Source organism: Portunus trituberculatus, chromosome 50, assembly GCF_017591435.1.
Source record: "Portunus trituberculatus isolate SZX2019 chromosome 50, ASM1759143v1, whole genome shotgun sequence".
NCBI classification, from domain to species: Eukaryota; Metazoa; Arthropoda; class Malacostraca; order Decapoda; family Portunidae; genus Portunus; species Portunus trituberculatus.
In genome coordinates this window covers 24,965,541-24,991,984 of record NC_059304.1, presented here as the reverse complement: position 1 = coordinate 24,991,984, position 26,444 = coordinate 24,965,541, and the positions used below count along the sequence as shown (strand labels likewise).

At 38.0% G+C, this 26,444-nt stretch overlaps 1 protein-coding gene across 2 annotated transcripts in view; it reads right to left on the bottom strand.

Moving 5' to 3' along the window:
- The window catches only part of LOC123500091 (U3 small nucleolar RNA-associated protein 25 homolog), a 44,578-nt gene that overhangs the window by 1,583 nt on the left and 16,551 nt on the right, over window positions 1-26,444 (bottom strand). For both annotated transcript variants that reach the window (XM_045248740.1, XM_045248741.1), the window contains exons 2-7: window positions 23,040-23,441; window positions 15,375-16,030; window positions 14,019-14,232; window positions 13,445-13,579; window positions 12,897-13,127; window positions 3,278-3,538 (exon numbers count right to left, since the gene is read on the bottom strand). In XM_045248740.1, the coding sequence (XP_045104675.1) occupies window positions 3,278-3,538; window positions 12,897-13,127; window positions 13,445-13,579; window positions 14,019-14,232; window positions 15,375-16,030; window positions 23,040-23,441 (1,899 nt within the window). The remainder of the gene's footprint in view (window positions 1-3,277; window positions 3,539-12,896; window positions 13,128-13,444; window positions 13,580-14,018; window positions 14,233-15,374; window positions 16,031-23,039; window positions 23,442-26,444) is intronic.

Genomic DNA, 26,444 nt, shown 5'->3' with positions numbered 1-26,444 from the left:
GAGGCCTGTTGCGTCACTTATTAATGCTGTACGTACAGTAATTCGGTAAGTTGGTGTGTAATAACGACGAGAATGTACGTAAAGCACTGTACATGTATTGTTCGTATACATATGCAGCCTCACCCAACATCTTCCCTCTGTTGTATCCAAGGCCCATAGAATAGAAGGTCGACCTTACGTGCAGCTCTAAGGGGGTGAATCTGCTGACGTCATAGTGACGTCAGCAGGTTCACCAACAGGGAAGCTTCCTCCCAGGACGTGTCTTTCTTGCACGGAAACCTCACGCTCTCCCTCTGCCCGCTGGCAAATCATACTTACCTGGCCCAGGAGACAAGTTTTGTGAAGGTTTCTCTACCTCCTATTACTGCCCCACACCCTCTGCTTGCCAGCAAGTCTCTCTCTCTCTCTCTCTCTCTCTCTCTCTCTCTCTCTCTCTCTCTCTCTCTCTTTGACCATTGTATCATTATCATATTTAATGATCTCAATACTCTTGCTGTTATTAATTATTGTTATTATTATTTATTATTATTATTATTATTATTATTATTATTATTACTACTATTATTAAACTTTTGCTCTTATTATTATTAATATTAATATAGTGTTGCTGTCTTCGTTATTATTATTATTATTATTATCATTATTATTATTATTATTCAATTCATATATAACTGAGGTAATTTATATCTACACAAGTAACTGAATGGGGACCTTTCAATAACTAGACTTCAGAAATTTACTTCTCAATAACTAAACATCAGAAATTTACTAATGTCTTAAGGTGCAAAATTACCAGAAAAAAAAATAATGGTTTTCATTTATCACATACTACCTATACATATCATATACTACTGATAATTAAAACAGTCATGCACTGCACAACTCGGCATTGTGACCGATGTTGGCGCGGAACAGAGAGAGAATGGGAGAGAGAGAAGCACGTGAACACCTACCCGGCAGCTTGCTAACTGAACCAACGTCCAGCTCTGACCACTTCTGAACCCGCTGACGCCACGGATGTGCATATCAGACCCATTTTGAATGCCTCGTACGTTGACCTTCTACTCCATGGGCCTTGGTTGTATCTTACCAGTCTCGTCCACGCTGTTGACTGTCTTGCATACTGTATCTCAGTGTTGTGTTCGCGACAACTTTTTTTGTTTAAGTAGTGATTCGTTAAGCCCTTACAATGCCGCCTAAACGCTGTACTCCTGCAAAAGCTTCCTCTAGTGAACCCAAGAGGAAGAGGAAGATGACCATCAGTGAAAAAGTTAAACTTTTGCATATGATCAAAGAGGGCAGAAGAGGGTGAGTGTTACGTATCGTGAGAGAGAGAGAGAGAGAGAGAGAGAGAGAGAGAGAGAGAGAGAGAGAGAGAGAGAGAGAGAGAGAGAGAGAGAGAGAGAGAGAGAGAGAGAGAGAGAGAGAGAGAGAGAGAGAGATAGAAAGAGAGTGGGTGATAGGACAGAACCCTGTGGAACACCACTGTTGATAGTTTTAGGGAAGAACAGTGACCGTCTACTACAGCAGCAATAGAACGATCGGAAAGGAAACTGGAGATGAAGGTACAGAGAGAAGGATAGAATCCGTAGGAGGGTAGTTTAGAAATTAAAGATTTGTGCCAGACTCTATCGAAGGCTTTCGATATGTCAAGGCCGACAGCAAAGGTTTCACCGAAGTCCCTAAAGAGGATGACCAAGATTCAGTTAGGAAAGTAAGAAGATCACCAGTAGATCTGCCTTTACGGAAACCATACTGGCAATCAGAGAGAAGGTTGTGAGCTGATAGATGCCTCATTATCTTCCTATTAAGGATAGACTCAAAGGCTTTAGAAAGGCAGGAAATCAAAGCTATAGGGCGGTAGTTAGAAGGATTGGAGTGGTCACCTTTTTTAGGGACAGGTTGAATGTGAGCAAACTTCCAGCAAGAAGGATAAATAGAAGTAGAGAGACACAGATGAAAGAGTTTGACCAGGCAGTGAGCGAGTTCGGAAGCACAGTTTTTGAGAACAACAGGAGGGACTCCATCCGGACCGTAAGCCTTCCGAGAATCAAGGCCAGAGAGGGCCAGGAAAACGTCTTTATAAAGAATTTTAATTTTAGGGATGAAGTAGTCAGAGGGTGGAGGAGTAGGAGGAATATGCCCAGAATCATCCAAAGTTGAGTTGGTAGCAAAGGTTTGAGCGAAGAGTTCAGCTTTAGAAAAGAAGAGACAGCTGTAGAGCCATCTGGATGAAGTAAAGGAGGGAAAGACGAAGAAGTAAAGTTGTTAGAGATATTATTGGCTAGATGCCAGAAATCTCGAGAGGAGTTAGAATTGGAAAGACTTTGACATTTTCTATTGATGAAAGAGTTTTTAGTAAGTTGGAGAATAGATTTGGCATGATTACGGGCAGAAATATATAGGGCATGAGTTTCAGCAGTTGGATGGCTACGGAACCGTTTGTGAGCCGCCTCTCTATCATTGACAGCACGAGAACAAGCAGAGTTAAACCAAGGCTTTTTAGCTTTAGGGTTAGAGAAAGTATGAGGAATGTATAGCTCCATGCCAGAGATAATCACCTCTGTTATGCGCTCGGCACAAAGAGAAGGATCTCTGACATGAAAACAATAATCATCCCAAGGAAATCAGAATAGTACTGCCTTAGTTCCTCCCACTTAGCAGAGTTAAAATGCCAGAAGCACCTCCGCTTAGGCGGGTCCTGAGGCTGCACTGGAGTGATAGAACAGGTAACGGAAATTAGATTGTGGTCGGAGGAGCCCAACGGAGAGGAAAGTTTAACAGAGTAAGCAGAAGGGTTGGAGGTTAGGAAAAGATCAAGAATGTTGGGCGTGTCTCCAAGGCGGTCAGGAATACGGGTAGGGAACTGCACTAGCTGCTCTAGGTCATGAAGGATAGCAAAGTTGAAGGTTTGTTCACCAGGTTGGTCAGTGAAAGAAGATGTAGTCACTGTATAAGGTTTTATAATTAAATAGATTTAAGTAAAATACTGTATATGTAAAGTATCAATACTGTTAACATATTTTAAACATTCTGGTACCCACATACACATACACCAAAATTCCTGGGTGGGGGGGTGGCAAATCCTACTTCGCGGTTTTCACCTTTCGCGGTGGGTTCTGGTATCCACTAACCGCGATAAACGAGGGATCACTGTATATCATTTAATGCACTGTCTCCCCAAAACATAAAGATATCTAGTAAGTGATCTCATATTAATGCGAACAACAAAACAGGTGTACTCCTAATCTAAGATGAGATGGTTAGTTAACCTTACCCCAACCATATATTCATTGATGGAAGCAATGCTGGTACCACCATCCTCCTTCAGGTGCCGCAGTAATCTCACATAGTCACAATAATCAGGAATGTACACTAGTGTGTGGGAACGCTGCTCTGCCCTGAGCCGGGGCAACAGCTCAGTTGTGAAATGATGAAAGCGAGTGTCAGGATCTCTAATGCCGGGTATTTTGTTGATTATCAGGTCTGTGGGTACCACCACCTCCTGCACAGACCCACCCTGTGCAGGATTCAATATCTGTAAGATGGAAGGACGTACAATATGGAAAAAATGGGGAAAACAGTTCGTAATACCTACTGAAATATAGATAACTGAGAGAGAGAGAGAGAGAGAGAGAGAGAGAGAGAGAGAGAGAGAGAGAGAGAGAGAGAGAGAGAGAGAGAGAGAGAGAGAATATGAAGAGCATAAAACAATATAATCATGGAAGTTAAGATTTATGGAGGAAAATTGTGAATACCCTCAAAAAGAACATAAACACCACTCAAGTATAAGACATGAGCAGGCTGTAGACTAAATTATTTATTAGAAAAAATGTTCTCAGGCAAAGGTAGCTGTGACAGAGAAGTAGGAATTTATTCTATTTGTCATATTTCTACCACTTTGACAGTTTTCATAATTCATAAATTCCACCAATAGGAGAGGACCCAAACACCCGTCGTGGTTGCCAGATTCACAACACACTGTAATATTTCACGGAAAAGGTGATCAACTGCATATCATGTATTTTTGGATAATTTGCTATCACATACCGAAATATTAAAATGGCTTAAGTATTTTTAAACACATATCCTTAATAATAAAATTAAGGATATAACCAAGGAAGTTAGATAGGGGAAGATGGCACAAGTCAATCCTGCCATACTAAAAAGTGAAGCCAGTGGGTGGAGCTCATGAGGCTGTGGGCAGAGCTTACAATTATTGGCAGATACACCTAAAACACTGGCCTCTCTTGTGTTAAGCAATGGGAAATTGCCACTTTTTTTTCCATACTAGAAGAAAACTAAGAAAGAACTGAGTGTTTGCCTAATGTAAACAACATTATAGTTTCCTAAATATGTCATGTATACCCAATTATTAATTATGTTGACACCAAAAAACAATACTGAAAGAAATAAACTGGTCAGTGAGAGTGCATCATAGTACAGTGAAAGGTTTAATGAAAGTAAAAATTATGAAGTTAAACATTTAAGCAGTTTAATTTAAGACTAAGTCATTATAATGTACACTAATGTATGTATGTAAGTAACTTTATAATGTTGATTATCTTAAATTTATGAAGGGAAGGAGAGTGGAGCAGGAAATACGCTAGCTGGCAACCTGTGGAATGTAAACAAATGACGCATCATTGTATTGCATACAAAACTTATGTACCACATTTCCACAAGGCTTTCCATTTTATCTAAAGCAGAGTCACGAGTTCAGCTTGTTCTTTTAGCTTGCAAGGAAGATACGGTCTCATCAGCCTTCTTAATAGAGTCTGCTGAATTGAAAATGGTAGACAGTAGATGGAGTCAAGCCATGGTGGGAAGCAATGCTATTAGTTTTCTCACCTCTCTTGTGTCTATGAATAATATCCAGCTTCACTTCGAGAGTAAGAGACTTCCTGGTCTTCTTAGCAATGCTAGGTGACATTGCAGGGTGTTTTGGTGGCATGTTGAGCGAGGGAAGATGAGCTGCTGCTGACGCTGTTATTGTTGTGAACTAGGGGAGTGAGTGGTGCGCGTTTTGTCCATGAGAGGCGCTGGTGTATTCAAAAGCCTGTTGGCTTTCAAACTTGGAAAAAATTACATGGATAAAATTTCGTTGAAGCGAGTTTGGTGTTCGTTAAACGAGCAGATGGTAGTAAAAGTAAACCTTCGTTGTAGCGAAATTTCATTGTGTGAACCTTCATTAAGTGGGGGTTGCCTGTATTATTATTAATTTTTTGTTCCGAAAATACAGGTGCCCCCCACGGAAAAACACAGTTAATGAGCAACTTCAGAACTTAATTACATTTTGCTTACAATGGTTGCAAAGTCCTGTTATAGAGCTTCATTTTGCAGAAAACCAGAGCTTTTTACCTCATCTCAGTAAAAAGTTACTGTGTTTTGAATGTTGCAAAACTTTAACTGCATTTTTGTACATTTTTTTATTTTTGGCACTTACATCACTACTATTCTGAACGTCTCATATATGGTAGGCGGCCTCGAAGAGGGAAATTAAGGAGCATAACTGGGGGAAGGGAGGATAGAGTCAGTAGCAGACCAATAATACATCAGCTTCACTTTTGTGACATCATGCCATCTCCCATTATTCAACCTTCTTGTTTATAACCATGCATTTTTTCTTATACCACCTCTATCCATGGAGCAAAAATTACTTTGTCACTCAATTAATAATGCAAAGTTTGTATACAGTGGAGACTCAATACTCAAACTTAATTAATTCCAAATGGCTGTTTGAGTATCAAAAAGTTTGACTATCGATACCTATAAATCAGGTAATTCATTCTACCCTTAGCAAAACCTAAGTTTACAAAAATTTCACTGTAATTTTCTTTTATAACTTTGATTTGTACATACCGTAACTGAAGGCTGGTGACTGATAACCTAAAAGAGGAGGGGAAAAGGATGGGGAGAACGAGGAAGGTCGTCGAAGGACGAGTCACCTTCCATGAAAACATCTGGTAATTTTTCTCCTGGCATGATTCATGTGAACCCACATGTGGAGGGCTGTGGCTCACTAACACTTGCACTCTCACTATATTCCATATTTTCAGCACTAATAAACCTCTTTATTGCCATTATAAGTTTCTAAATAAAAAAACTACAGACAGAATGCAAGAGAATGTAATTCTGACAACTGCAGCACAGCACAACTGGCAGAAGGGGGAGAGAGGCCAAGGAGCCTTTGTTTACAACCATATGTATGGACATTCGAATACCAACTATATATTTTTCGAGTATTAAATCAAATTTTTGTATTCGAATATTGAAAAGTTTGACTATTGTGATGCTTGAGTATTGAGTCTCCTCTGTATTTTCTTTTCTTCTAGATTAAGAAGTAGACTACAAGAAACCATGAACATATAATACTCAAACTTAATTTGTTCTAAATGGCTGCTCGAGTATCAAAAAAGTTCGACTATCAATACCTATTAATAAGGCAATTCGTTCTAATCTTAGCAAAAAAGTTCATAAAAATTTCAATGTAATTTTTTTCATAATCTTGATTTCTACAAACTGTAAGTGAAGGCTGGTGATGAATAACATATAAGAGGAGGGGAGAAGGGTGGGGAGGAGGAGGGAGGTTGTCATTGGAGGAGTCACCATTCATGAAAACGTCCTTGTAAATTTTCTCCTGGTGTGATTCCTGTGAACCCACTAGTGGAGAGCTATTGCTCCCTAACATTTGAACTCACACTAGATTCTTTATTTTCACCACTAATAAGTCTCTTTGGTGCCATTAAAAGTTTATAAATGAAAAACTACCAAAAGAAAGCAGAAGAATATTGTTTTTCTCAAGACTGCAGCAGGATTAAGGATGCACACCAGCATCCAGTATAGCGGAATACAGTAAGTCCTTGTTATACGGTACATATGCGTTCCTGAAAACCTTACCGCAAATCAAAATTACCGTATACCAAACCCATTATAACATGTAATAATAGGGAATGCGTTCCAGCATGTCAAAACTCACCCCTACAGAAATGAAAATACATGAAAATAGACATATAAAAAAAATGTAAAGTACTGCACAAAAGAAATAAACAAAATGTTTTTATTTACCTTTCACTCGCCATGTATTTTATCAAATGATGTCCCTCCCGAGGCTAAGGGACAGTAGGGATTTCAGCCCTTACTCATCTTCCGCTGAGTGGGCAGAAGAGGATAAGACATTGTCGTCTGCACTGTCAGAAGCAGATGTGGAAGGGCCAGCTGTAGCAGGGTCGGCACATTTCACTGGTTTGAAGAAAGAGGATATGGAGGAAGGGCCAGCTGTAGCAGGGTCGGCAGGTGTGATAGGGACGGCACGTCTGACTGGCTTGAAGAATGAGTAGATGGAGGACTGTTTGGTTTTTCTGTTTTTTTTATCATAGATTTCTTGATAAATCTTGACACTTTTCTCTACATCATAAGCCACTTGCTACTCCTGGCAGGATTTGGGTCACATTCCTTCAGGGTTTCCAGAGCTTTTTCGATACCACCGAGACATTCTCTAAGAGTTTTGATGTCCAGGCCACGCACAGGTTCTTCTTCCTCATTTCCCTCTTTTTCTGCCTCCTGTGATGTCTTGTCTAGCTCTATAAGTTCATCATTTGAGAGAGATTCAGCATGGCTTTCCAAAAGATCTTGAACATCATCATCATCAACTTCATTGAAGCCAGCCCTATGGCACAGATTTACTATGTCATTTCTGATCGCACCAATGTCATCTTCAGCGAAGCCTGGGAAGTCATGCGAGCATTCTGGCCATACTTTATTCCACACCAAGTTCATGGTAGATGTCTTCACTTCATCCCAAGTGACTTTATGTTATCTAAGGCGTGCTTGATGTTATACGACTTCCACCATTCTCTGATAGTGGGCTTGCCAAGCCCATCTGTGCCCTTTATCAGTTGCTGCATGGTTTGCCGCTTGTAGTAGGCTTTAAACGTTTGCCATAATTATCATGAATATATTTGTGCTTACAATAGACACTTTAATATTCCATTTATTCATCTAATTAGTAATGCATGTAATATGTAATGCAGTTAAAAAAAAAAGGGGAGGGAAAGAGATAACAGGCTCCAAGGGTGGTCAAGTTAAAGTCAGTACTGTGAGTGGCCGGGAGGTGTGGTGTGGATGACATCATCACCTCTGCTCCCCCATGCTGGGTCCTCTCGGATGACATGAGCGGATACCGTATCTGTGAATTTTTCTTACCGTGTATCGAATCGAGGGTAGTAATTTCCAAATACCGTAACTGAATATACCGGATAAAGAAGTACTGTATAACGAGGACTTACTGTACTGGTATTTCGCTTCAATATTACCAGTAATATTGGTATCAGAACAGGACCATGGTGGCAGTAGCAGCAGGGAGTGAGAGGTCAGAGCTTTGTTTGCAACCATGTGTGCGGTCATTCGATTACCAGATACTTCCACCACAAAGTCATTGGTGCTAATGTAAGCTTATAAATGAAAGACTACAGACAGAACACATGAGAATGTTATTCTGACAACAGCAGCAGCACAACTGGTGCAAGGGTGGAGGGAGAGATCAGGGAGCCTTCGTTTACACTTCACAACCACGTATGTGAACGTTCGACTATCAGGTATTTTTTAGAGGTATTAAATCAAATTTTTGTGTTCAAGTATTGAAAAGTTTAATTATTACGACGTTTGAGTATTGAGTCTCCATTATAGTTTATTTTCATAACTTAGAAATCAAATCTGATAATGAGATTGTCTATTGCCAACCAATTCTTTCTGCATAGATGTTTTCGGAGTCACAGAGACTTGACAAGTTGACAGAGACCTAGCTAATGGACAGTGGCCATCCTGACGAGTTATTTTTAGTCTAAAGGCATACCATGTTCAGGCTATGGCAAGACACAGCTTAGGGACAAGGTGATGAAAGCACTGCATTACCATTGGCTACAAATTTTTTTTCATTTTTTTTTTTTTTAAATAACAAAGAAAAACCAAGCAAAAATTACTGAACAGGTAATTCTCAATTTACGTGATAGATGCGTCCCAAGAGGCATTGCGTATTTCAAAATTCGCGTAAAACAAACATGTAATTTTCATAAGAAACAATAGATAATAGGGGGAATGCAGGATGTGGTCCAAAAAATTTGTACAAAATACTCTATTTATTTGGCTAAATTAACATGTTTTTATTATTTACCATTCTAAATACTAGAAGTGTATTTAAAGTAAAGGGAAAAAGAAGAAATAATAAGGGAAAGCAAGAAACAATAAGAGAAAACAACAAAACAAAGAATACGTAAACAAAACACTCACTGCATCACTGCCTTCACCACTCACACCACAGTCAGTCACCATCTTCCTCTGAGCTTTACCACTTTATCAAAAATCCACTGATCAAAAATAACCCCACATGCTGAAGAAGACAAAGGACGTTTTGGGTCCATCTTGGTGAATTATAAGCAGATTGAAGAGATTCTGTCTGTACTCAGTGCTGGCAGACTGCAAATGAGGCACGGGAAGAGCGGGAGCTGGATCCAAGTAACTTTAACAACGTCAGAGCAACCTCCTGCCGCGAAATGACATCCATGAACGCTTGGAGGGACGGTAACAAGGTTGCTCTCAGGTTGCTGGGAACACCACCTCTCCAGGTGGTGTTACTGTCACATTATATATGCATTTATGTTCACAAAACAACATTTCTATTAGCTTTTTACAAACCTTGCCCCCAAGAAAGGATTGTTTTACAATGCATAAAGTGAAATCCTACATGGAATACCAAAAAATAAAGCAGAGATGAGATCGGCCACAGACAAGGCAGAGACTCACGACGACTTGGCCACTTCTTCTTCTTGTGACCCTTTTAGCTTGCGTGTTGTTTTCACCACGATATTTATGTTTCCACTCCTCTATTGCCTGCTATAATGGATATCATATCTAAGTTCATATATGCTCATGCCATGAGGATAACCTCGACTCTGTGGAACTGAGTGATAGTGAATTACTAATGAAATACCATTTCCTTCGGCATGAATTACCACACTTGCTTTGGAACTTCATCTGGCAGTGTTGAAGTCAGTGACTTAGTGGGGAATGCAATTTTCATTCATACCAAGATTTTAATGGTCGACAGGAGAGTGAAGTATGGATGCAAGATATGAAGTTAAAGGGTGTGAAGGAGTTCAGATACTTGGGCTCTCATATATCAGCGGACGGCAACCTGGATGGAGAGATCATTCACCGTATCCAATCGGGCTGGAAGAATTGGAAAAGAACAACTGGAGTGCTCTGTGACCGAAAAATTAGTGCAAGAGTAAAGGGAAAAGTGTTCAAATCGGTGGTTAGACCTGCCATGTTATATGGTGCGGAGACGTGGCCAATAAAGCACAGGAGAATAAGTTGGAGGTTGCTGAGATGAGAATGTTAAGGTGGATGCTTGGGGTGACAAGGAGGGATAAAGTGAGAAACAATTTTATAAGAGGAACAGCCAAAGTAACGGAGGTGACAAAGAAAGTACAAGAAAGGAGAATGCGATGGTTCGGTCATATCAAAAGGCGAGAAGAAGGATATGTCGGCAGAAGGATATTGGATATGGAAGTGGAGGGAAGAAGACGACGTGGCAGGCCAAAGAAAAGATGGAAGGATCGTATTGGAGAGGACCTGAGGGAGAGAGGATTGAGTGGAGAGGAGTTTGGGGACAGAGCCTTGTGGAGAAGACTAGTGAGGAACAGCGACCCCATATGAACATGGGAGCAGCTGCAGAAGAAGAAGACCAAGATTTTGCTTCACTTACTGACTATATGCACACCAAAGCAAACTATTATTACATAAATGGATGGGTTTTCAATGCTGCCAATACCAAACCATTCTAACTCTACCTAATCTTAACGTTTCCATTTAACAGCACCCATTCTAACCCTCCCTAACCTTAACGCTTCCATTTGACAGCAATGTGAAATAAAACATATTTCAGCAGTTATGACAAGAATTAGAATAATACTCATACAAAACATACATAATGTTTGAAAAAGGTGAAGAAAAAGATTTTTTTTTAACTCAAAGTAATGTCCAAAACATTACGTAAATTCCACGTGCAATTTGGTCAAGATGAAACAATAAGCAAACAGCTCCCTGTGTTTGCTACCATATATAAGCAAATATTAAGAACATAAGAAAAGAGGGAAGCTGCAAGAAGCCGCCAGGCCTACACGAGGCAGTCCCAGTGTGCTTAAGCTACCTAATTCCATCTATCTTCCCCATCCATGAACTTATCTAACCTTCTTTCAAAGCTCCTCAAACAATATATATCTTTTATGTCTTGATTTTGGTTTAATGCATGCCTGAAATCACACCCTGACACTACACCTCCCCCACCAACATTAGAGCCTCAATGTCAGAGTATCCTTGTGTCCTTGTTTTATTATGGGGTTCACTAGGTGTGGTGAAAGCACTGTCAAGACTGCCAACTGTGCTGAGTAGTAGCTGTGGGCACGTGACGCTGTATCAGTGTTTGAGAACAAAGCCATATGATTTCCTCAGCCATGGAGTAGGGATAACATAAAGCTACCTTATGATTGGCTGCCTGTCCTCGTGACGACACGGTAGTAGCTTTAAAAGGTTAGATAAGTTCATGGATGGGAAAGATAGATGGAATTAGGTAGCTTAAGCACACTAGGACTGCCTCATATAGGCCTGGCAGCCTCTTGCAGTTTCCCTCTTTTCTTATGTTCTTAATATTTGCTTATATATGGTAGCAAACACAGTGAGCTGTTTGCTTATTGTTTCATCTTGATGAAATTGCACCGCCTCATCTGTGGCCGATCTCATCTCTGCTTTATTTTTTGGTATTCCATGTAAGGTTTCACTTTATGCATTACAAAACAATCCTTTCTTAGGGGCAAGGTTTGTAAAAAGCTAATAGAAATGTTGTTTTGAGAACATAAATACATATATAAGACAGTAACACCACCTTCAGAGGTGGTGTTCCCAGCAACCTCAGAGCAACCTGAGAGTAACCTTGTTACCATCCCTTCAAGCGTTCATGGATGCCATTTCAAGGCAGGAGGTTGCTTTGACATTGATAAAGTTTCTTGGATCCAGCTCCTGGCAGCCAATGAGCACTTTTAGGGGGGCTACCAACCTCCACCCGCCAACAGCAACGAATCTTTGTGGATGCTATTTCACAAAAGTTGGTATGTGAGCAGGAGGTTGCTATGGAGGCTGTCTGTACCAACATAGACAACAACCTGCTTCTTGGATCCGGCCCAGGAGCTCCCACCTATCGGCCAGCTGCAGAACTCCCTGGCGCGCAGTTTGAAATTGCGTCTGGCGCTCAGTTTGAAAATGCAGTTGGGCCAAATCGCCTATAAGCAAACCAATCGCACAAATCAAATTAATTATAATATTTTTTTGTTCGCATTATAACAAGAACACGTAAGTCAAACACACGTAAATCGAAAGTTACCTGTACGCTTTCCTTGTGAAACATTAACCTCTGCAGAGGTGAGGTGAAATGTGTGTTCAGATTTTGTGATGTTAATATTAAAGTCTCTAAAAATCCAAGAGCTTGGTATCCCAGGCTACCATATTATGCTCTATGTATTATATAGAGCATAATATGGTAGCCTGGATACCAAGCTCTTGGATTTTTAGAGACTTTAATACATCACAAAATCTGATGTTAGTCATAGAAACTCAAGTAACAATAAAGAAACACCATAGTAAAATAACAACAGAAAAATACTGGAAGGAGTAAAAGCATGGTAAATCAATAGATACATCGCAATATAGTGTTTTGAGATGACTATTCTATAACACGAGATGATGCAAACTCACTCCTGAATCAAACCAGCCAGCGAACACTAAAAACTTGCCAGTTTGGGTCCTCTCCTATTGCACATCAGTATAAAGTATAAGTGCCTCACCTCCAGTTTCCCAGCAAAGTTGCAACATTTACTGATGAGGGCTCGGTGATGGTCCACAGTGGTTGAGGAGAACAAGACAGTCTGGCGGTAGAGAGGAGCATGACCCTCCAGGGACCACAGCCTCACTCGGGTCAGGTCAGTATCAAGTTTATGGACATCGTGTGGTGGCTTATTGATTGCATCCATCAAAACAAGAACGTGTTCCCAGTTTTGCATCATAAAAATATCTGCCTGAAAATATAAAAATAAAAAACAGTTACAGTAGTATATTGTCGACTATAGTAGGCAATATAATAAAAATGGGTTGGTGAACTATGATCAACAATAAAAAGATACAGTGCAAACAATAATTCTTTATAAAACTTCGTTGTAACATAATTCTTATGGTGGCCCAACAGATTTCTTGAACTAATTATGCATCTGGAACACCATTGCTTTCAATATTTTTTCTTTTAAATCCAGGAAAGAATAGCAGAAGAAAAGGGAGATAAAACATTGATTATATGGTGCAATCACACTACTGCATGATGCAAAGGAGCTGCCCATACCTGATCAAGGATAAGGATTTCAATTGATGTGAGGAAGTCAGTCTGAATGTCAGTACGATTTGTGGAGCCCATGATGTACCGCAGCCCCAGGGGGGATGCCAGGATGATATCAGATTGATAAAAATCTGCATAAAGCTAAAAAAAAAAATATATGAAGGTATTACAACTACATCATTATTTTGAAAGACAAGATTAATATTTAGCACATGGAAGCTGCCATATAATTCTAATAACATGAAAAAAAAAGAAAAGAAAAGAAAAAAAATGTTACATTTTAGTCTAATTCTCTTTTCCCTTCTCATAGCTTTCCTCTTAGTCTTTGGCTTATCCACTTCAATTTTTGAGAGATTTAAAATCATTCATCCATTCATTCCCATATACTGAGACTAGATATACAAACACAAACACAGAAAGCTGCTTGTCAACCGTTCTTGTCATAGTGTGGTTATAACTATCATCTCAAAGAAACCTAACCACATACTTGCACTTATCCAAAGAATCCAATCTCATACCTGAAGCATGCTATCTATCAAGAGCTTAGGATGCCTATGTCACTAACATTATGTATGTTTACCTTAAGAGAGTTTTTGGTGATCTTCAGGCCAAGCTTGAAGTCTTCATTTGAGTCACCTTTAAAGACAGCCACAAAGTCCTCTGGCCGGCTGAGTTTGTCATTTCTATCTTCTTTCTCCTCTGCTCTGGGACCATAATCTTCTTTGAAGCGGCTATAGTTTTGCACATTTGTCTTTGCTTCCTTAAACATCAGTGCCACTAATATCTCCACCACTCTGCAATATGAAATTATGAAACAACTTTCTACATTTTTCTCATTTGACTCTCGATCATTAGAACCCATCCAAGAAAGTCAACATGATAGAATTTTATCCAAGTTTCAGTTCAAAAATCATACTCCTTGGCACACTTCAGTCCCCTCACTTGCTCACTCACCCTGTTTCATAAGAATCCATCCACCCATTATATAGAAGGACCTATCATCATCATCAATATTTACTCTATGGTCATTTCATTTTCACATATGCTATCCATGTAACCAAATCATTTCAAACTACAATGTTTCCCCTTTTTCACCTATTTTCTTTCCCATTTTTATTCTCATGATTGCAATGGCAATTTTCCATATACAGTAACCCATGCATGAGTCAGACTAATGGGGGGAAGGCTAATCTGAGTCATCCAAAAATCCAAGTTATTCGAGACTTTTTCATATTTTGCATGCCTGTTACCACCAACAGCTGAAGTGGTCTGTGTAATATACTATGTAAATAAAGACTACATATATGACACACACACACACACACACAAACACATTGAAAAATACATCTCCTGTGTGAACAAAAGCTGAGGTAGACACAGAGTATTGCCATTTTGTTGCTGTCAGCTGTGTAAAAAATGCTGCAGCACACGAGCTGTTTTGGGTCTTTAATGGCTCTGACAAGTCAAATGACACACAATACAAGAGTTATCAAGGGTATTTCAGCCACTACATCAGCCTAGTAGCTTAACATTTCTCAATCAAAGGGCAAAATATGCCTACTGGTGTTATTGTAATAATGTAAAAAATATAAATAAATAAGTAAAATAAATAAATAAATAAACAAACAAACAAACAAACAAACAAACAAATAAATAAATAAATAAATAAAAAATAAATAATTCTTGAAAGTGACGAACTCATCTGATGTCCAGCTCATTCAGGTCCGACTTTACAGGGTTTTACTGTGCTTGCATTTTTACTAAAGACATAAAAAAGTTCCTTTCATAACTTAAACCACCAATTCATCATTAAGACATATAAATGTAATTCAAAACTTTCTTGCATATACATGTAATTATATTCCAAGCACATATATATCTTATCATTAAACATAACAAAAAACATTTCCTTACAAGAATCTAACATATAACTTACAAGTAAGCAGAATGTTTGAATGGAAGCAGAATAAGGACCTTTGGCCTGGTGTAACCTTGGTCTCGATGTGCATCACTGATAGCCCCACTTTTCTTCTTTCTCAGGGATTTGATTTTGGCATTGTGATTCATAACTCTCTTCCTTGTTTTGAGAACGTGATTTACAGCATGAAGAGTATAAATAGTTCTCACTTCTTCCCAATGTTCATGGGAGGCCTCTGGATAGTACAAGTCTGAATAATTTGAGAGAACACCTAACAACTCTTTCTGCAAGTTTGTCAATCTAGTTTGATACTTTATGACTCTATCAGTATCATTGGTAAAGGAAAGATTATCTCGCAAATTCTTTTTTATGTGGTAATCCTGCAGACAATACTTTTCAAGGTCTGGAGGCTGAGGTACCAAACCAATGGCAGGTGGATCATCTGCCTCATTTTCTTCAGCCAACAAAAGAGGTTTTGAGGCTTGCATTTCAACCTTTGGTATTTCAATCTTTATCCTCCCTAGAGTAGGCCATTTCTGAAAAGATGAGGACCATTTTGTCCTATCTTTAACTTGTTCTGCACATAATTTACTCAGGTTTTTTTCAAAATGTCTTGAAAAAAAATCCTTCTGACTGTGTGTAGCATGATCTTCATCAGAGGAGTCATTAACTGCCTGTAAAATAAGAGAATAAATAATTAACATATGAAAAAATATAAAAGTAATAATAAAAGGATACATCCACACATCTTCCCACAACATAGCAATAAAACCACAAAAAAGATCTCCAGTTCCCTCATTCCATTCATCAACATTTCTGACTAGCAAGAATAAATAAATAAAGCAGTCTTCCTACATAAGACTTTCTTTTTTTTCTCATCCCTATTCTGTCCAAATCTCTAATGCAAGAGTTAATCAGCACTCTCAATCATTTATCCCTTTATCTTGTAAACTCTGGAACATCCATCCCATTCTTTTGGCTAACTCTCTCAGCCATGTTTTAGTGACTAGCATCTAAGTGGTCCTTTTTTGTTAAATATTTTTTTTTGCCCTTTTGTTTCCCCTTCCTACATAAGGGGGAATAAAAAAAAAAAAGCAGGAATAGAAACAGTATGACTAACATTCCAAACATTTCTTTATAGTAAAAACTTTACCTATCACTCCTACAACATCAATGAGAATAAAAAAATGGCTGAAATCTTGACAAGTACCTATATTTATCTCAACACTTTATAAAGACCAGCAACATGTCTACTATAACCAAAATTCTAAATAATTTTCTTGAAATAAGATTTTTTGTATAATACCTTTTTCTTCACTTACATAACTTCTCATATGAGAGAGAGAGAGAGAGAGAGAGAGAGAGAGAGAGAGAGAGAGAGAGAGAGAGAGAGAGAGAGAGAGAGAGAGAGAGAGAGAATGAATGAATGAATGAATGAATGAATGAATGAATGAATGAATGAATGAGTGAGAGAGAGAGAGAGAGAGAGAGAGAGAGAGAGAGAGAGAGAGAGAGAGAGAGAGAGAGAGAGAGAGAGAGAGAGAGAGAGAGAGAGAGAGAGAGAGAGAGAGAGAGAGAGAGAGAGAGAGAGAGAGAGAGAGAGAGAGAGAGAGAGAGAGAGAGAGAGAGAGAGAGAGAGAGAGAGAGAGAGAGAGAGAGAGAGAGAGAGAGAGAGAGAGAGAGAGAGAGAGAGAGAGAGAGAGAGAGAGAGAGAGAGAGAGAGAGAGTGTGTGTGTGTGTGTGTGTGTGTGTGTGTGTGTGTGTGTGTGTGTGTGTGTGTGTGTGTGTGTGTGTGTGTGTGTGTGTGTGTGTGTGTGTGTGTGTAATTCACCTCGGTCGTCTGCTGGTCACCCTGCCAGTCTTCCCCATTACGGAGCGAGCTCAGAGCTCATAGTCTTCGGGTAGGACTGAGACCACATAACATACAACATGCACCGGGAGAGCGAGGCCACAACCCCTCGAGTTACATCCCGTACCTATTTACTGCTAGGTGAACGGGGGCCACACATTAAGAGGCTTGCCCATTTGCCTCGCCGCTTACCGGGACTCGAACCCGGCCCTCTCGATTGTGAGTCGAGCGTGCTAACCACTACACTATGCGGTGTGTGTGTGTGTGTGTGTGTGTGTGTGTGTGTGTGTGTGTGTGTGTGTGTGTGTGTGTGTGTGTGTGTGTGTGTGTGTGTGTGTGTGTGTGTGTGTGTGTGTGTGTGTGTGTGTGTGTGTGTGTGTGTGTGTGTGTGTATTTACCTAGTTGTAGTTTTACAGGGCCTGGGCTTTATGCTCATGTGGCCCCATCTCCATATCTACACTTATCCAGTTTTTCTTTAAAACTATCCACACTCTTTGCTGACACCACTTCTTCACCCGGCCCTCTCGATTGTGAGTCGAGCATGCTAACCACTACACTATGCAGTGTGTGTGGGTGTGTGTGTGTGTGTGTGTATTTACCTAGTTCTATTTACCTAGTTGTAGTTTTACAGGGCCTGGGCTTTATGCTCGTGTGGCCCTGTCTCCATATCTACACTTATCCAGTTTTTCTTTAAAACTATCCACACTCTTTGCTGACACCACTTCTTCACTCAAACTGTTCCAAGTCTCAACACATCTTTGCGGGAAACTATATTTTTTAACATCTCTCAGACATCTTCCCTTCATCAGTTTTTTACTTTGCGATCTTGTGCTTCTAATGTCATATTCTTCTCTCAGAATCAGTTTCTCATTATCCACTTGATCCATTCTGTTAATCAATTTATAAACTTGTATCAGATCCCCTCTCTCTCTTCTCTGTTCCAGGGTTGATAGATCCATAGCTTTTACTCTCTCCTCATATGTCATCCCTTTAAATTCTGGAACCATTCTTGTAGCCATTTTTGTAGTCTCTCCAATTTCCTTATGTTTCTTTTTATGGGGGTCCACACAACTCCTGCATATTCCAATCTGGGTCTTATTATAGTACTTATCAATTTCTTCATCATTTCTTTGTCCATGTAGTGAAATGCTACTCCAATATTCCTTAGCAAATTATATGTTTCTCTGAAAATTCTATCAATATGGCTTACTGGTTGATTGTTTTCTTCCATCGTCACTCCCAAGTCCTTTTCCTTTTTACTTTCTAGTTCTACTCCATCTCCCATCTTATAGATTCCCACTGGTCGTCTTTCACTCTTTCCCATTTCCATGACATGGCTTTTGTCCACATTGAATTCCATTTCCCACTTTTTACTCCATTTCCAGATCTTATTTAGGTCTTCCTGCAGTATTTCACAATCCTCTTTTTGCTTTATAACTTTGCACAGTTTTGCATCGTCCGCAAACAGATTTATGTAGCTGTTCACTCCTTCTGGCATGTCGTTTATATATATGAGGAAAAGTATTGGCCCTAATACTGACCCCTGCGGCACTTCGCTGTCTACTGCTCTCCACTTGGACTTCATATCTTTAACTACCGTCCTTATTTTTCTCCCCCTCAAATAACTTTCCATCCATCTCAATGTGCTTCCTTTTAAGCCACCCTTCTCCTCTAACTTCCACAGTAATCTTACATGTGGCACTTTGTGAAACGCCTTTTTTAGATCCAAATAAATACAGTCAACCCATCCCTCTCTCTCTCTCTTATACTCTATCAACTATTCTAGAATAGAAACTCAATAAATTAGTTACACAAGACCGTCTTTTCTAAAACCAAATTGGCTATTTGATATTAATTTGTTGTCTTCAAGAAACTCGATCCATTGTTTCTTTATTATTTTTCACACATCTTGCATATTACACTAGTTAGTGATACCGGTCTGTAATTTAAAGGTTCTTCCTTCCTTCCGCTCTTATATATGGGAACCACCTCAGCTCTTTTCCATTCTACTGGTACTGTTCCATTTTCTATTGAGCATTTTATGATGTTGTATATAGGACTTGCTAGTTCTTCCCTACATTCTTTCAGTATTCTGCCTGAGACTTCATCTGGTCCCATTGCCTTCTCTTCATCCAGTTCCTTCATTAACTCTTTTATTTCAAGCTTGGTTACTTTAATCTCTTTCATATAGACAGTCTCTCTATTACCCTGTGGTCTTTCAAATTTGGATTCCTTAGTAAAGACCTCCTGAAATTTACTATTTAATAGTTCTGCCATACTTTTGGGTCTTCCACCATCCGTTCTCTCCTTTTAACCTTTCTATTGTTTCTTTTTGCCTAATTTTTCCATTTATGAATCTGTAGAACAATTTTGGTTGTTCCTTACATTTTTCGACAATGTCCTTTTCATAGTTCTTTTCTTCTTCCTTCCTCACCTTAACATATTCATTTCTTGCTGTTTTGAAGTTTTCCTTATTTTCTGGATTTCTATTTCTCCTCCACCTTTTCCATGCTCCATCTCTTTTCTCCTTTGCCATAGCACACCTTGCATTAAACCAATCTTTCTTTCCTTCTTCCTTAGGTCTATATTTTGGGACATATTCCCTGACTCCTGTTTTGTATATTTCCAAAAATAAGTTATACTTCTCTTGCATTATCTCTGAGTTTTCCATCTCCTCCCAGTCTACGTTTTCAAAATAGTTCTTGAGATTCTCAATATCAGCCTTTCTGTAATTTAATCGGTCTCCTTTGTATGAATCGTCTCTATCTTCCTTTCCCTCTTCTATATCCATTTCTAATATTATATGGTCACTTATATCTTATATCACCATTCATTTGTATACCCCTTGTAAAAACTATGTCCAATCTCACTGGCTCGTTGTTTCCTCTGAATCTTGTGCATCCCTTTACTCTCTGGTCCATCATATTGTCTATCATTAGGTTCAGGAATCTATCTCCCCAGGCTTCTTCCCCCATACCACTTTCATAAATTTCCCAGTCCACTTCTTTACAGTTGAAATCTCCTACTAATATCACTTTTCTCCTTTCTTTAATGATTCTTGTAAGACTCCTTATTGTGTCATCTATCATGTCTCTATATTCTTGATTGGTCCATGAATTTGTTTTTGGTGGCACATATGTTCCAATGATTGTTAACTCTTTTTATTAATATGCATCTTAACATACAGTATTTCTGATTTTCCTTCCCCAAATTCCACTTGATTTACCACTATCTCCTTCCTTAACATCATCATGACTCCTCCTCCTCCTTTACCCACTCTGTCTCTCCTCCATATATTATACCTTTTATCTATGTCTATTTTTATTGCCTCATTTAACTTTGTTTCCACCAGGCATACAATATCTGGTTCTTCTTTCTTTATGTAATCTCTTAATTCTAATTTACTTGATAAAACCCCATCTATGTTTGTATACTTCATTTTTAATCTCTTGTTCTTATCATTTTAGTTAAACTTGCTCCATTTTTTCTCTTCCTTCTCTTTTATATACCATTTCCTTATCCTGTCTCCTATAATTCTCCAAAAAATGCCTTCTTCTCCTCCTCTGACCTTTCATTATTTTTTCTCTTGCTTCTGCCACCAGTTCATTGTGTCTCTTCCTTTCCTCCTCATTTCTATTTTTCTTTATATATATATATATATATATATATATATATATATATATATATATATATATATATATATATATATATATATATATATATATATCTTTGCAACCTTCTGTTTCTCTGAGTTTTGTTTTTCTATATAGTATTTCTTCTGTTGTCGCTTGTGATTTTAGTAATATCTTAATTGGTCTCACTGTTCCTTCTTGATATGGTCCCATTCTATGGATTTCTTCTACTTCCTCTTCTAAGTTCTGTCTTTCCTTGTCAATTAGATGTTTTAGTAAGTCTTTTACTGATTTCATTTCGTCCTTATCTCTTCTTGGTCTATATTTAACATTTTTTTCTTTCAGGCCAACAATAATTACTCTTTTTTTGCTGCAATTTCTCTTACTAAATTTTTTTTTTCTTCAGAACTCCTACCATTTTGTTTGTCATATTTTCATCTCTTTTTTTTACCTGTTCTTGAAATACTTCCTGAAATGATTCCTTGTCTTTCTTATCTTGGATTCTCCATGCTTGTACTTCTTTTTTAACTCCTTCCTCGGCAGAAACGAATATACTCGTTTTCACTAAATGTTCCGTTTTCAGTCGTCGATGAGTATACTCGTCTAAAATTTGACCTTCAAAAACCAGCTACAGATGTATATATTCGTTTTCACTAAATGTTCCGCTTTCAGTTGTCAACGAGTATACTCGTCTAAAACTTGACCTTCGAAAACCAGCTACAGATGTATATACTCATCGATTCTGAGCCTTTCTGAGCCATTCTACATGTGAAACGAGTATTTTCATCAAATCGTACGCCTGGCAGAGGCAACAGGTTGGAGCGGTGGGATTTCAAGGACGCTCTTACTAGACTTGCTCCGGCAACCACTGTTGTCGCATGGGTGTTGTTTTCATCCACATTACCACTTATTTTTTGTACCCTTTTCAAATAATTTACACCCCAAATGTCTAGTTCTGAGAAAGATGGCGAATATGAACCTTCCCTCAGAAGCTTGAATACTTCTGATGACTGCCAGTTCATCAGACAATGAATATTTCTCGACAAAGGAGGAGGAGGAGGAGGGAGGTGAGGGGAGAGCTTGGAGTTTATAGGAAGACGAGTTAACTCATATATGTCTACAAAGGTATTTTCAAAATAAAAAGTTAACCACAAAAATGGGGAAAAACAATAATTACAAGCTGTTTTCATAATCAGCATGAAAAATACTATATAGAACAAAAATAAAAAAAATTAGTCTGAAAAAGAAACATTTTTAACAAAAAAATTGTTGGGGAAGGGGTTAATCACATCTTGTACTCTTTCCTCTTCTGTGTTAACTAGATCTTTCAGCTTCTCTTTTTCTTTCTCGGCTTTACCGAGCCCTTCTTCCATCAATTTCTTGTAGTTAGCTACTTCCTTTTTTAATTCTTCATTTTCTGTTCTTAGCCTAGTTTAATTTTCTTCCACTCTTTTTATCCTTTCCTTCAATTTCTGGAGCTCTTTTTCCTGTTCTTCATTCTTTTTCATTCGATACTCTCCTTTATCCATTTATCTAATTTTCGTTCAATAGTCAACACTCTATTAAATAGCAAAGTATGTGCCGTATCAGCTTAAGTTCAAATGCTCTTTCACCCTCACCAACATAGTGACATAGTCATCATCATCTTTCATTCTTTCCCGTGTCTCATACCTGCATTTAGATGGAATCTCTTCCTTACTCATGATTTTGTAACACTGTATTCATGAAAACGAGTCTACACTAGTCGCCCAGGTCACTGCAAACCCAAAACAAAACTGTGTAATTCACCTCGGTTGCCTGCTAGTCACCCAGCCAGTCTTCCCCATTACGGAGCGAGCTCAGAGCTCATAGACCAATCTTCGGGTAGGACTGAGACCACAACACACTCCACACACCGGGAAAGCGAGGCCACAACCCCTCGAGTTACATCCCGTACCTATTTACTGCTAGGTGAACAGGGGCCACACATTAAGAGACTTGCCCATTTGCCTCGCCGCACTGGGACTCAAACCTGGTCCTCTCGATTTTGAGTCGAGCGTGCTAACCACTACACTATGCGGTGTGTGTGTGTGTGTGTGTGTGTGTGTGTGTGTGTGTGTGTGTGTGTGTGTGTGTGTGTGTGTGTGTGTGTGTGTGTAAATTAACAGATAAATAAATACAAGTAGAGAGAAGCAGCATTACAGAATATTGGTTTACACTGACCTCTCTGTCTTCATGACACTCAGAATCTTCACTGCTAGAAATATCATCTCGTGACCTGGAATCAATATTTTCTGCTGCATCTTCTTCAATTTCAGACTCACCACTTTCATTTACATCATTGCATTTTAGCATATCTTCTTCTTCTTCTTCTTCTTCTTCTTCTTCTTCTTCTTCCTCCTCCTCCTCCTCCTCCTCCTCCTCCTCCTCCTCCTCCTCTTCCTCCTCCTCCTCCTCCTCCTCCTCCTCATCATCATCGTCATCATCATCATTGTCTACAGCTTTTCCATTTTGAGTGTTGAAGGTTGCTAGTAGTCTAGATAGCACATCATCTTCATCACCTTCCTCCTCACTAGATGAACCCTCACCATCATCAGGAGGCTCAGGATCCTCAGTATCCTCCACCTGGTATATAACAAGTATTATATAAAACTGGTACATTTCCAGTAAACCACATCCTACTGATCTCATAATAAATAAACAAACTAATACTAAAACATCAATAATAACAATTGATTAATAATAAAAAAATAAATAAATAAATAAATAAAAAAAAAATAATAATAATAAAAAATCAATAATAATAATAATAAAATAATAATAAATAATAATAATAACAATAATAGTAATAATAATAATAATAAAAACAATAAACAAAATAATAATAATAATAATAATAATAATAATAATAATAATAATAATATAATATCAATATTAATAAATAAACAAATGAAATAAAATAAAAATAGCTCTGGCTATTTTGACATGATGAGTTTATCTGTCTATCTTTTCAAGTCACATTTTTTTTTTTTTTTTTTTCACATTTCAAAGAGAAAGAACCACTTACCACATTCCCTGCGATTGCCAGCGCAGCGAGCTCTCCTGCACTGTGATACAAATTAATTGTCATCATATCAGTGCTGGTCAAGCCAGCAAAGCGAGAAGAGCAGAGTGTTGTCTTTGAGAACACTCAAACGAACTGGCAACCTCAAAGTGTTTGCCCACCAGTGGGTCGCATCGCATACCTTGAAAAATCTGATTTCTCTGCGATATGACCCACCGGTGGACATACTGAATTTGTCTATAATCAGTGTGTCTCTATACTGTAATAAATTTTTCCTTTTTCAAATTTGTTTATATATTTTTGTCTCTTTGTTTTCCGCATTTAGAAAATTAAAGTTACACGGTTTTATGGTCAACTTAGTTCAACAGAAGAGAAAGGAAATAAGATAAGATAATAAAGATGACATCAAGAAAATGATGAAATTATGAAATGACAGATAAAGAAAATTATTGAGGCCTATCGAGAAAAGTCCAATTGTGATATCTCAGTTTGGATTATTTGTTATACAAAAGCTTTCTGTTCTTCTAAAGGAAAAATGCAACATAATATAGTTTTCTTACATGTATTAGAATCAAGAAAAAAGCATTTCTCAGTTAATTTTTATAGCAGATATTTTCTATTTATTCTATTTTATTTCTATACTTATGTTTATTTATATATGCAATTCAAAAGTGTCACTAATGACAGTTTTTCTACAAATTGTCCAAATAATATTAGGAAAAAAAAAAAAATCAATAAAAAAATAATTGATGCTTGTCAAGTAAAGTCCAATGGAGAGTTTTCAGAACTAATCCACCAGATGTCACCACTGCTACATGTTCTCTACTGACATGAGCTAAAGTATTGTTGTATTAAATCCCAGGTGCATACAGAGGCATAGAATGTTGATTATTATGATACTGTTGACATTCTGTAACTACTTTTAAATATCCTGTATGGATAATTTGGGAGAAGTTAGTCAAAACAGAAATATTTTCTGTGATTATCTTGTAATACTACTTTCAATATCTTAAATGCAGCATACTACAAATCTAAAATCTATTGATTTGGACAATGAAAAAGGTAAAAACTTTGACTGTACTGTATAATATGACCCAGCTTACTCAGTAACATTGTGATATATGGGTATAGTTATTTTCGTGAGAATTTTAGCATTGTTTTCATCAAGATCAAGACACGGCAAAACAATCGAGCAAATAATAAGCATATCACTGGACAGCTGTAGAGTGAGGAGAGAGAAATATGTGAAGCTTTCCTCCTCCTCATGGCATAGTGGCATGGACATTACAGCAGAAATTAATTATTTGTCAAACAATGTGTTTGTTAAGTTAAACAGGTGGTCAGCCCAGGTTTGGTTAGACAGCAACACTCACGCCAGAATACTCGAGTTGTCCATTCTTAATCAAAATTGTTGTTTCCATTAACTAGTAAGTTGAGCTGTGTGGTTTGAAATTTTAAGTGACACTGACATGTTGTTTTCATGCTTACTGTTGACTGGATTGATACATTTCCAATCAAGGGTGTACTCTTTTGGAAATGCCAGTTCACGAGAAAATCAACTTATATACAATTTGTTCATGAATTGGGTTTGATTTTGCCTATGTAACTACTTAAAAGGAATTATGTAGAAAAATATATCATAACAACTTATTGCATCTCTGTGTTTATAGGATAACACTGCAAGTATGTTCTATAATACCTCTATGAGAGTGAAGGGGACATGTACTGTGCTGGTGACAACCACTACTTCTGAAAACTCCCCATTGTGATATTTGTTTCAATTATTTGTTATAGAAAAGTTTTATGTTCTTCCAAATGAAAAAATGCAAGATAATGTAGTTTTTTTTACATGTATTAGAAAGAAAATATGGAAACAAGACTATTTTTCATATAATTTTCATAACATTAAAAACAAAATAAGCTTCATATTATTTATCAATCAGTGTTTATCATGCTCTTCTATACATAATGTTTATTGCAATTTTACTATATAATCCAATTTATATTGATAGCAAGATTAAAATGTGACATATGTGAAAACTGTTGTACGACCCACCGGTGGGTCGCATCGTCGCATCGCAACAGTGGATAGTAACTGATGACCCACCGGTGAGTCGTATCACAGGGAACGTGCTAAATTAGTGAAGTACATATGTATATATCATGCCAGCTGGAATAAGTAGCCTCTGGTTCTATACAACAAATGGTGTGGGCATTTCTCTACAAGATTAACCACATGCAGGTAACTCTCAATTTACGCGATAGATGCGTTCTAAGAGGTATCGCGTATATCAAAATTCGTGTAAAACCAACACATAATTCTCGTAAGAAACATTAGATGATAGGGGGGATGCAGGATGTGGTCCAAAAAATTTGTAGAAAATACTCTATTTATTTGGTTAAATTAACATGTTTTTATTATTTACCATTCTAAATACTAGAAGTGTATCTAAAGTAAAGAGAAAAGCAAAAAATAATAAAAGAAAGCAAGAAATAATAAGAGAAAACAACAAAACAAAGAATACTTAAACAAAACACTCACTGCGTCACTGCCTTCACCACTC